Source organism: Asparagus officinalis, chromosome 9 (assembly GCF_001876935.1).
Source record: "Asparagus officinalis chromosome 9, Aspof.V1, whole genome shotgun sequence".
NCBI lineage: Eukaryota > Viridiplantae > Streptophyta > Magnoliopsida > Asparagales > Asparagaceae > Asparagus > Asparagus officinalis.
In genome coordinates, this window is record NC_033802.1 from 15778902 (window position 1) to 15790547 (window position 11646).

At 39.9% G+C, this 11646-nt stretch overlaps 1 protein-coding gene across 1 annotated transcript; it reads right to left on the reverse strand.

Annotated features, from left to right (window-relative positions):
• Nucleotides 2950-4512, reverse strand: LOC109823235. Its single transcript, XM_020389521.1, has 4 exons — nucleotides 4202-4512; nucleotides 3838-4111; nucleotides 3369-3427; nucleotides 2950-3265 (listed from the first exon to the last, which is right to left on the reverse strand). Exons 1-4 carry the CDS (start codon nucleotides 4510-4512, stop codon nucleotides 2950-2952), a joined length of 960 nt encoding a protein of 319 aa, XP_020245110.1.

Here is an 11646-nt window from a genome sequence, read left to right on the forward strand (position 1 = left end):
GTTATCTGAATCTTTTCGATTCTCGGAGTGGAGATCCCATTCTTAGTTTCACCTTTCCGGATTCTGGGGTGGAGATCCCATCTCGAGTCTCCTTTCCAGATGAAGATAGAATATAAAATTATTCTTCTTCAGTGTCGGGAGATAGGATATAAAATTCTTCCTCTCCCATTTCGGGTTCGTCTTTGCCCCAAGAGAAGACACCAACCTTTTCCAAAAAATTTGTCAATTTAGGATTCATCTTAGGAAGTTTATCCCGAATCCTAAGCAGGGATAAGTCTGCGCCTAACACGCGCTGCCGGTTTAGTCTTTCTCCGAAGAAAAAGACACCAGAGTTGACTCGCACAGTTCCGAGTCACCAGAAGCTGACTCGCACAGTTCCGAGTCACCAAATGCTGACTCGCACAGTTCCGAGTCACCAGAAGCTGACTCGCACAGTTCCGAGTCACCAGAAGCTGACTCGCACAGTTCCGAGTCACCAGAAGCTGACTCGCACAGTTCCGAGTCACCAGAAGCTGACTCGCACAGTTCCGAGTCACCAGAAGCTGACTCGCACAGTTCTGAGTCACCAGAAGCTGACTCGCACAGTTCCGAGTCACCAAATGCTGACTCGCACAGTTCCGAGTCACCAGAAGCTGACTCGCACAGTTCCGAGTCACCAGAAGCTGACTCGCACAGTTCCGAGTCACCAGAAGCTGACTCGCACAGTTCCGAGTCACCAGAAGCTGACTCGCACAGTTCCGAGTCACCAGAAGCTGACTCGCACAGTTCTGAGTCACCAGAAGCTGACTCGCACAGTTCCGAGTCACCAAATGCTGACTCGCACAGTTCCGAGTCACCAGAAGCTGACTCGCACAGTTCCGAGTCACCAGAAGCTGACTCGCACAGTTCCGAGTCACCAGAAGCTGACTCGCACAGTTCCGAGTCACCAGAAGCTGACTCGCACAGTTCCGAGTCACCAAATGCTGACTCGCACAGTTCCGAGTCACCAGAAGCTGACTCGCACAGTTCCGAGTCACCAAATGCTGACTCGCACAGTTCCGAGTCACCAGAAGCTGACTCGCACAGTCCCGAGTCACCAAATGCTGACTCGCACAGTTCTGAGTCACCAGAAGCTGACTCGCACAGTTCCGAGTCACCAGAAGCTGACTCGCACAGTTCCGAGTCACCAAATGCTGACTCGCACAGTTCCGAGTCACCAAATGCTGACTCGCACAGTTCCGAGTCACCAGAAGCTGACTCGCACAGTTCCGAGTCACCAGAAGCTGACTCGCACAGTTCCGAGTCACCAGAAGCTGACTCGCACAGTTCCGAGTCACCAGAAGCTGACTCGCACAGTTCCGAGTCACCAGAAGCTGACTCGCACAGTTCCGAGTCACCAGAAGCTGACTCGCACAGTTCCGAGTCACCAGAAGCTGACTCGCACAGTTCCGAGTCACCAGAAGCTGACTCGCACAGTTCCGAGTCACCAGAAGCTGACTCGTACAGTTCCGAGTCACCAAATGCTGACTCGCACAGTTCCGAGTCACCAAATGCTGACTCGCACAGTTCCGAGTCACCAAATGCTGACTCGCACAGTTCCGAGTCACCAAGACTCTTGTTGGATATAAAACCTCCCCAAACATGGATTTCAATGATTTTTAAGGATTCTTTCGTCCCAAAACCTCTCCAACTGCTCTGAGGTTATCCATAAACACGTTTAGACAGTTATAAACCGCAGATAATGTTTAAACATCAATTCCTACTAGGAGACACATCTCAAAAAGCCTATAAATAGAAGCCTAAGGTCTTCTTTCAAGGGGATCGGAGATCTGAGATTAAGAAGGCGAGGTGCTGTCAAATTGACCAGTCAACCACGAATTTCAGAGGAGAATCATCAGAGCTTGGCGAACACTTTCATAAAGAAAGCCCCTTCGAAAGGTTTGTGATTCTCTTCCCTTCTTTCCTCCGGATTAAACTTGGTTTTAATCTCGAGAAGAGCCACAATCTCGCTTGGTCGTGATTGTCGCTTCCGTAATTGTTTCCCTCGTGAAACAAGAGCGTAATTATATTGTCGATCGGCTTTGGTCTGCGGTGGTCCACGGACTAACGCGTCCCCGGCACAGGCAAAGATCCCACGCAAAGCAGCGGGAGATAAACTACTGCTGCGTTTTGTTTGATAAAGTTGTAATCTTTATTTTTTCGTTGTGAGAAGATCTTATAAAAAGATCAACTCTCTTTTCAGTTTGAACTTGTAATCGATAAACGGTAAAACAGGTTTGAAAGCAATGGAAAAGGCAACTTTTGACACAAACAGTTTCCACACTAAAGTAGTGAGAAATATATGAGTAAAGTATGTCGTTATTTTGTCGAATTGACGTAGCCGCATGTTTACAAGGTAGCCCAACAACTTGCCATTCACGACAAGTGCATGTACGCTCATTCAAATCTACTTCAACGGTAGGGAAATCATAGACCTCATACCTTCCCGTAGTAGAAGGAATAGCAAAAAGACAACGTGATTGCTCATTGATTTGAATGAGGTGCTCTTCCACAGTAGGAACAAATGTTGTGGTCCACTTGTGGGATGCCTCCCGCCTTTCGAAACTCATCCTCATCATTTTCTTACGAATATTATCAAGTGTTTGGGTAATTGGCAAATAACGAGCTTCTTTGATCCAAGCATTGAATGACTCCGCTAGGTTTGATGTCAACCATCCATATCTACATGCATGTCAATAAATGGTAAGTAGAGATGTACATATAACTAAATGATTTGCAATTAAAATTGTAAGTAAACTTTCATATTAACCTCTTCCCAGGAAAATAGCTATTAGCCCAATTTTCTGGACTCATCCGCAACAATTCATTATAGGCGATCTCAGATTTGTTCCGTAGCTCGTTGCAATCATTGTTATAGGAACGAGTAGTGTATGCGTAAGCAGCCCTCTTCATAATTTGCACACATTCATCTCATAAAGGTGGTACAATTCCTTTCTTTGACAAGTTATTCTTAAAATTAGCCTGTAGATGACGGATACAATAAGAGTGATGCGACCATGGAAAGGATTTCTTAACGGAATTCTGAAGCCCTTTGTCCCTATCGGAGATTAAAACCAGCTCATCATCTGGAGTGTACGGATCTTCATCGTTGAAGAGAATGTCTCGAATGCATTCCAAAAACCATTCCCAATTACTTTCATTCTCCGTCCCGCATATGCAAATTGCTACGGGAAACATTCCCCCATCTCCATTTAGCGCAGTTGCGGCGAGTAATGTTCCTTTATACCTATAATACAACCGGTATGGTAGCAATTATGAATGAAAGTATAATAAATTTATGAAGAGTGGTACATTAATGCAAGTTTTGATTAGATTGAACTCTACCATACCTATCAAAAAGATGAGTACCATCCAAGAACAACATTGGCCTGCATCCCTCCATAAACCCCTTCCAACAAGCATAATAAGATACGAAAACTCTTGTAAATCTTCCATCTTCATGCTCTAAGTGAACAATTGATCCCGGATTAGTTTCCATAACTTTATCTTTATACCATCAGAGTTGGTCATATGAATATTTAGTATCACCATACAATTCACGTTGAGCTAGCTCTTTTCCCCACCAAATCCTATGATAAGGGATGTCCAATCCAAATTCTGGTTTAAGCTTCTTCTGGAAATCAATTGGACGATAAGTGGGTTGTTCCTTTAAGATGGATCTGAGATGATTAGCATTCCACTTCCGAGATGCCCGGCTATATCCTTCCTTTCCTATGCCTCCTCCCAAACAACTATGAGTACCACAAATTTTTTTTTTACATAGAATTTATCACTATCTCTACGGCGGGTGCAATGAACCATCCAGGCATAGTTTATGGCCTTGCATTTTACTGTCACTCTTCTACGTTCATTTTTTACAAAAGCAAAGTTAAACCCTCGTGCAATAGAGTAATTACTTAAACTCCGCCGACAATGCTCAACATCATCAAATTCTTGACCAACACTTCTAATTGCATTGTGCCATGCAAGAGGAATCATACTAGAGCTCCCAACTTCCCGAGACATATTTTGTGAAGAAGAAGGATTTTGTGAATAAGATACATGTTCTTCACTAGAAGGGATGTACGGATTCCTGCATAAAAATTTGTACAAGAGTTTAAAGAAATTGAGAACTTTAAAATTGATGGTAAAAGTATTAATGTCTATCAAATGCGTAAATTACCTTATATGGACAGTATTACATTGTTGCCCAAATAATATCTCTCGATCCATGTCAGCATTCATGACAACTACATTCTCCTTGCAACATCGATGTATATTGAACATTATCAATACATCATCATCATCACATACACGCACATACATTTCTTGTGTGTGGGGTACTTTGTAAGTCAACTTCATCATGCTTGCATTACAAGCAATTAGACTTTGCACCGCAACCGCCAAATCATTGTAACTCCCGTTGATATTTAATTTTAAGAAGTGATTATTTCCTCTAAAATCCGTCAATGCACAATACAATTCTTCATCCATCTATGTTTGTCATCAAAAATAAAACAAATTTAAGGAAAATTTCATCAAAAATAAAACAAATCATTGTAGCAAGTTACACTGCAAGTATAGCGGGTTATCCTGTAAGTGTAGCGGGTTATCCTACAAGTGTAGCGTGTTACACTGGAAGTGTAGCAAGTTACACAAGTGTAACGTGTTATGCTGTAAGTGTAGCGGGTTATCCTTTAAGTGTGCGGGTTATATTGTAAGTGTAGCGGGTTAGAGTGTAAGTGTAGCGGGTTATCCTGTAAGTGTAGCGTGTTATGCTGTAAGTGTAGCGGGTTATCCTGTAAGTATAGCGGGTTATATTGTAAGTGTAGCGGGTTAGACTGTAAGTGTAGCGGGTTATGCTGTAAGTGTAGCGTGTTATGCTGTAAGTGTAGCGGGCTAGACTGTAAGTGTAGCGGGTTAGACTTTAAGTGTAGCGTGTTAGACTATAAGTGTACGGCCTTGCATTTTACTGTCACTCTTGTACGTTCATTTTTTACAAAAGCAAAGTTAAACCCTCGTGCAATAGAGTAATCACTTCACAAAATCACATACACGCACATACATTTCTTGTGTGTGGGGTACTTTGTAAGTCAACTTCATCATGCTTGAATTACAAGCAATTAGACTTTGCACCGCAACCGCCAAATCATTGTAACTCCCGTTGACATTTAATTTTAAGAAGTGATTATTTCCTCTAAAATCCGTCAATGCACAATACAATTCTTCATCCATCTATGTTTGTCATCAAAAATAAAACAAATTTAAGGAAAATTTCATCAAAAATAAAACAAATCATTGTAGCAAGTTACACTGCAAGTATAGCGGGTTATCCTGTAAGTGTAGCGGGTTATCCTACAAGTGTAGCGTGTTACACTGGAAGTGTAGCAAGTTACACAAGTGTAACGTGTTATGCTGTAAGTGTAGCGGGTTATCCTTTAAGTGTGCGGGTTATATTGTAAGTGTAGCGGGTTAGAGTGTAAGTGTAGCGGGTTATCCTGTAAGTGTAGCGGGTTAGACTTTAAGTGTAGCGTGTTAGACTGTAAGTGTAGCGTGTTAGACAATAAGTGTAGCGTGTTAGACTATAAGTGTAGCGTGTTATGCTGTAAGTGTAGCGTGTTATGCTGTAAGTGTAGCGTGTTATCCTATAAGTGTAGTGGGTTACACTGTAAGTGTAGCGGGTTATGCTGTAAGTGTAGCGTGTTATCCTGTAAGTGTAGCGTGTTATCCTGTAAGTGTAGCGTGTTATCCTGTAAGTGTAGCGGGTTACACTATAAGTATAGCGGGTTATGCTGTAAGTGTAGCGTGTTATCCTGTAAGTGTAGCGTGTTATCCTGTAAGTGTAGCGGGTTATATTGTAAGTGTAGCTGGTTAGAGTGTAAGTGTAGCAGTTTAGACTGTAAGTGTAGCGGGTTATTCTGTAAGTGTAGGGTGTTATTCTGTAAGTGTAGTGGGTTATTCTATAAGTGTAGCGTGTTAGACTGCAAGTGTAGCGGGTTAGACTGTAAGTGTAGCATGTTATGCTGTAAGTGTAGCGTGTTATGCTGTAAGTGTAGCGGATTATATTGTAAGTATAGCGGGTTATATTGTAAGTGTAGCGGGTTATTCTGTAAGTGTAGCGTGTTATGCTGTAAATGTAGCGTGTTATGCTGTAAGTGTAGCGCGTTAGACTGGAAGTGTAGCGGGTTATGCTGTAAGTGTAGCGGGTTATGCTGTAAGTGTAGCGGGTTAGAGTGTAAGTGTAGCGGGTTATTCTGTAAGTGTAGCGTGTTATGCTGTAAGTGTATAGGGTTAGACTGCAAGTGTAGTAGGTTAGACTGTAAGTGTAGCGGGTTAGACTGTAAGTGTAGCAGGTTATGCTGTAAGTGTAGCGTGTTATGCTGTAAGTGTAGCGGGTTATCCTGTAAGTGTAGCGGGTTATCCTGTAAGTGTAGCGGGTTATATTGTAAGTGTAGCGGGTTATCCTGTAAGTGTAGCGGGTTAGACTGTAAGTGTAGCGTGTTATGCTGTAAGTGTAGCATGTTATATTGTAAGTGTAGCGTGTTATGTTGTATGTGTATTGGGTTAGACTGTAAGTGTAGCGTGTTATGCTGTAAGTGTAGCGGGTTAGAGTGTAAGTGTAGCGTGTTATGCTGTAAGTGTAGCGGGTTAGAGTGTAAGTGTAGCGTGTTATGCTGTAAGTGTAGCGGGTTAGAGTGTAAGTGTAGCGGGTTATGCTGTAAGTGTAGCGGGTTATCCTGTAAGTATAGCGGGTTATATTGTAAGTGTAGCGGGTTGGACTGTAAGTGTAGCGTGTTATGCTGTAAGTGTAGCAGGTTATATTGTAAGTATAGCGTGTTATGCTGTAAGTGTAGCGGGTTATACTGTAAGTGTAGCGGGTTATCATGTAAGTGTAGCGTGTTATGCTGTAAGTGTAGCGGATTAGTCTTTAAGTGTAGCGGGTTATCCTGTAAGTGTAGCGGGTTAGACTGTAAGTGTAGCGGGTTATATTATAAGTGTAGCGGCTTAGACTGTAAGTGTTGTGGGTCAATGCACAATACAATTCTTCATCCATCTATCTATGTTTGTCATTAAAAATAAAACAAATTTAAGGAAAATTACAACTAAAATCAAATTATGTGAAATTAATCAAAGATTATGTGAATTAATGAGTGATCGAATAAAATCAAATTTAACTAAAATTTTATAAAATATAAAAAAAAATTATGTGAATTATGTGAAATTAATCAAAGATTATATGAAACTAATTTTTATGTGAATTATGTGAAATTAATCAAATATTATGTGAAACTAATTTTTCCTTAATGTGTGGTTGAATAGTAACAAATGTAACTAACAAATTTAACTAAAAATATAAAAAAAATTATGTCAATTATGTGAAATTAATCAAAATGTAACTAACAAATTTAACTAAAAATATAAAAAAAATTATGTCAATTATGTGAAATTAATCAAATATTATGTGAAACTAATTTTTATGAATTCAGGATTAATAATGAGAAATTAATGTGAACTAATAATGTCAAATAATTAATTAACGTGAAATTATGTTCAATTAATGAGTGGTTGAATAGTAACAAATGTAACTAACATTTTTATCAAATATAACAAATTTAACTATTTTTTATGAATTCATGAATAACAATTTTAAATGATTTTTATTTGTTATACTGTCAAATATAACAAATTTAACTAATTTACATGAATAGCAATGTCAAATAATTCATGAATAAGAGGATGAATTAATGCAATAAACTTGGTAGATGAGTAAATTGCAAAATTATACATTCAATTGTTAAGAAAGTGATGAATATCCACTAAAATCACACCATACACATTAATGGAGTTGAGAATTTAATGATTGATTGATAAGTGGATGAAAATTAATTGATGGGTTTAATGGAAGAATGTAGTATTAATGGATGGGAGAGGGAGTTAATTAGGAAATGGAGAGAGAGAGAAAGGGAGGGAGAGAACGGGATTTATTTCCCGCCCTTTCAGAACGTCTCTCTCTCTCCTCTCTCTCTCTCTCTCTCTAAATTTTTAATATTTTACATTTTTAAAGGGGCCCACCTAATAAAGAACTCATTATTAAACTGTAAAGGGTAGAGTTGGAATTAATTCAAAAATTTTGGGGGGCCCACACTTACAAGTATTGTATTTTGTAAGTGGGGTTTAAAGATAAAAACCCAAAGATCTTTGGGTTTATGGATACATAAAATAGTAAATGGGTTTATAGGTAAAGATGGGTAATCATTTGGGCCTAGAAATAAAAAACCCAAAAAAATATCATCGATATAAATTCTTCATATATAGATATGAAAACTAAGCGATATGACATTGAGTGTAGTGTGGAATATTATCTTAATCGTAAGCAACTATGAAGGTACAAGCATAAACATAAATATAGTTATGATACAATACAGAGTAATTTATATAGTCATCAATCCTAAAAGAATCCTATGAGTATCCAAGAGAACCATATCAAATGTATACTGATAGAGATACGGGTCAAAGATCGGTGTATCAATGAGCATAGTCATTTATTCTGAAAAAATATGACCAAATGCTAGCAGTTGGCCTTGTCAATGAGTCAAATCAAAGCTTCAACAGAACTGCTGGGTGTGCCACCATGAACAGGTCTCAGACTGCCATCACAATCGGTCGAAGAAAGAATTTTCAGGGGTAAAAGTCCAAGTATTCTAATGGTCAGGATTGATCAAATAACGGTGTCTAACTAATTGAGTTGGTATGCCTTTCAGCGAGGCAAGTCCACCCTAGATTCCATTGTCCTGGTCCACGAGTGAAGGATTGACGAACAGTTGAAGAAAGCTCAAGAAAATCGACAGAAAAACTGTCAGGAAGCTTCGCGGTCGACCGTGAGATCAGCTGCGGTCGACCGAAAATGTGCACGAGACCTGGGAAGTCTCTGGAATTTTGGCAGTCGACGACAACGTCACGTACGGTCGACCGGCCAAACCCTGTAGGGTTTTTGTTTCTATCGTTGTCTTGCGGCTGACCACGACGACCATAGCGGTCGACCGCGTATCGGGTCTGAGCTGGAATTTGGGTTTTTGACCTGTTTTGTTTGTTGTTTGTATATTACCCTAAACATGATTAATTAGGGTTAAGCAAGAACGTTTTGAGCAGTCTTTGAGAGTGAATTGTTGCATCCAATTATGAGAGATCTACAAAGCTTTGTTTGAGGGTTTTTGGAGAGATTTATATCCCTATTTGTATTCTCTTGATTTCTAATAGTAGAACTCCCTCCTCCTTGCCCCATGGACATAGACAACTTGCCGAACCATGTACAATTTATTTGTCTTGCTGTGGTATTGTGTTTGGCTTGTTTGGTTGTGATCTTCCTCATCCTTGTTCATGTGATTTGAGTTCCGTTGTGCACAATAAGTGGTATCAGAGCTTCTGGTTTGGCTTGGAGCTTGTTCGAAGGATTCGCTAAAGGATTCTTATTTAGAGAGTTAGATCGACAACATGGGAGAAGCAAGCACATTAGGTTCATCTCTTACGAAGGTAATATAGAGTCTGAGTATCAATAACACGAAGATTGATGTTCCGAAGTTTGATGCTAAGATTAATTTCGGTTTGTGGAGCTGCCAAGTAATGGATGCGTTGGATGTACAGAATTTGGAGGAGACTCTTGAGTTACAAGAGAAATCCGCTGACATGGAAGACAAGGTTTGGAAGAAAATGAATAGTAGGGCTTGTGAAGTTATTCGATCATGCTTGACATCAGATCTTATTTATGATGTGATGAACGAGACGTCGGCGAAAAGATTATGAAAAACGCTCAATGAGAAGTATCTTACAAAGAACATTGAGAATCAGCTTCACTTGAAGAAGAGGTTTTACCAGTTCAGGATGAATTGGAGAGTTTCTATTAGGGAGTATGTTAACAACTTTACGAAGCTACTTTCAGATATGACCAATGTGGACATCATGGTTGAGGATAAAGACAAGGCGATGATACTTTTGTGTTCGTTATCGGATGATGATTATGGTACGTTCGTTCTTACTATGATCAATAGAAGAACTACTGTTAGCTATAAGGAGGTGACCTCAGCATTGGTGAGTTATGAGTTAAGGATGAATGATGGCAAACCCTTCGAGAAGGCATCGGGAGATGCATTATCAGTTCGAGGCTGTAGTCCAAACCGCCGCCAAGTCAACCGCTCAAAATCAAAAAATAGAGATTCCTATAAGAGTGTTGGTAGAAATCAATATCGTTTTTATAAAGAAGAGAGACATTGGAAGATTCACTACCCAAAGTTGAAGGATAAAGCCGGGAAGAATAAGGGAAAAACTGTACAAGCTTCAGAAGTGAATATTGTAAAAGTTGTTGATGAACATTCAGATATAGATTCTTTAGGCTATTCATGCCCTGCACTATCGCGACTTTGCTATGCCGACTCTACGGAGTGGATGTTGAATTCGGGAGCCACATATCATATTTGTCTTAGGAGGGATTGATTCTCCAACTTTGAGGAGATGAAAAGAGGGGATGTCGTACTTATGGGTAATGACCATGTATACCCTATTAGTGGTATTGGTTCAATCCGGATCAGGATACATGATGGTGTGGTTAGGGAGTTAAAAGTAGTAAGGTTTGTACCGCAGTTGACGAAGAACATCATTTCTCTTGGTACTTTGGAGGTAGCAGGTTATCGGGTGACCTTAGGGAATACTATTGTGAAGGTCACAAAGGGTTCTATGGTGGTGATGCGAGGTGTCAGGAAAAATAATATATACTACTTGAAGGGCAAAACAATTACAGGGGGTCTGACATCTTCTATCACTACAGAGGAGGATACTATCATCCTATGACACATGAGACTAGGACACACAGGTGATGAGTCCCTACAGTCATTAGCAAAATATGGGCTATTAAAAGGTGCTAAGACCTACAAGATTGAGCTGTGTGAGTATTGTGTACTTGGAAAGAAGACTAGAGTGAAGTTCGGCACCGCTATTCACAACACCCAAGGTATATTAGATTACATTCACATAAATATTTTGGACCCTTTCAAGCACACATCACTTGGTGGGACCAACTATTTTGTAACTTTCATTGATAACTATTCCAGCAGAAATTAGATATACCCTATGAAATATAAACATGAGGTCCTGAATATTTTTGTGGAGTGAAAGAAGGAAGTGGAGCTACAGATAGATAGAAAGATAAAGACTTTTCGTTCAGATAATGGTGGAGAGTATAAGAGTGATCCATTTATGTAGTTTTGTCGGGATCACGGCATTAGGTGACACTTCACAGTTCAAGAGATATCATAATAGAACGGGTGGCTAAGAGATTGAACGTACCTTGATGGAGAGGGTGCTATGTATGATGACACAGAGTGAATTGCCTAGATCCTTTTGGGTCGAGGCATTGGTTTATGCGAGCCATCTTGTGAATAGTTATCGTGCACTACGATACAGGGAAGACTCTTTTAGAGCGTTAGTCTGGTTCGATGGCTAGTGATTATGAGTCGCTTCAGATATTTGGGTATCCTGCTTATTACCATGTTAGTGATAGTAAATTGAATCTGAGGATGAAGAAAGCAATCTTTGTAGGATTTAGAAAAGGAGTTAAAGGCTTCAATTTATAAGATC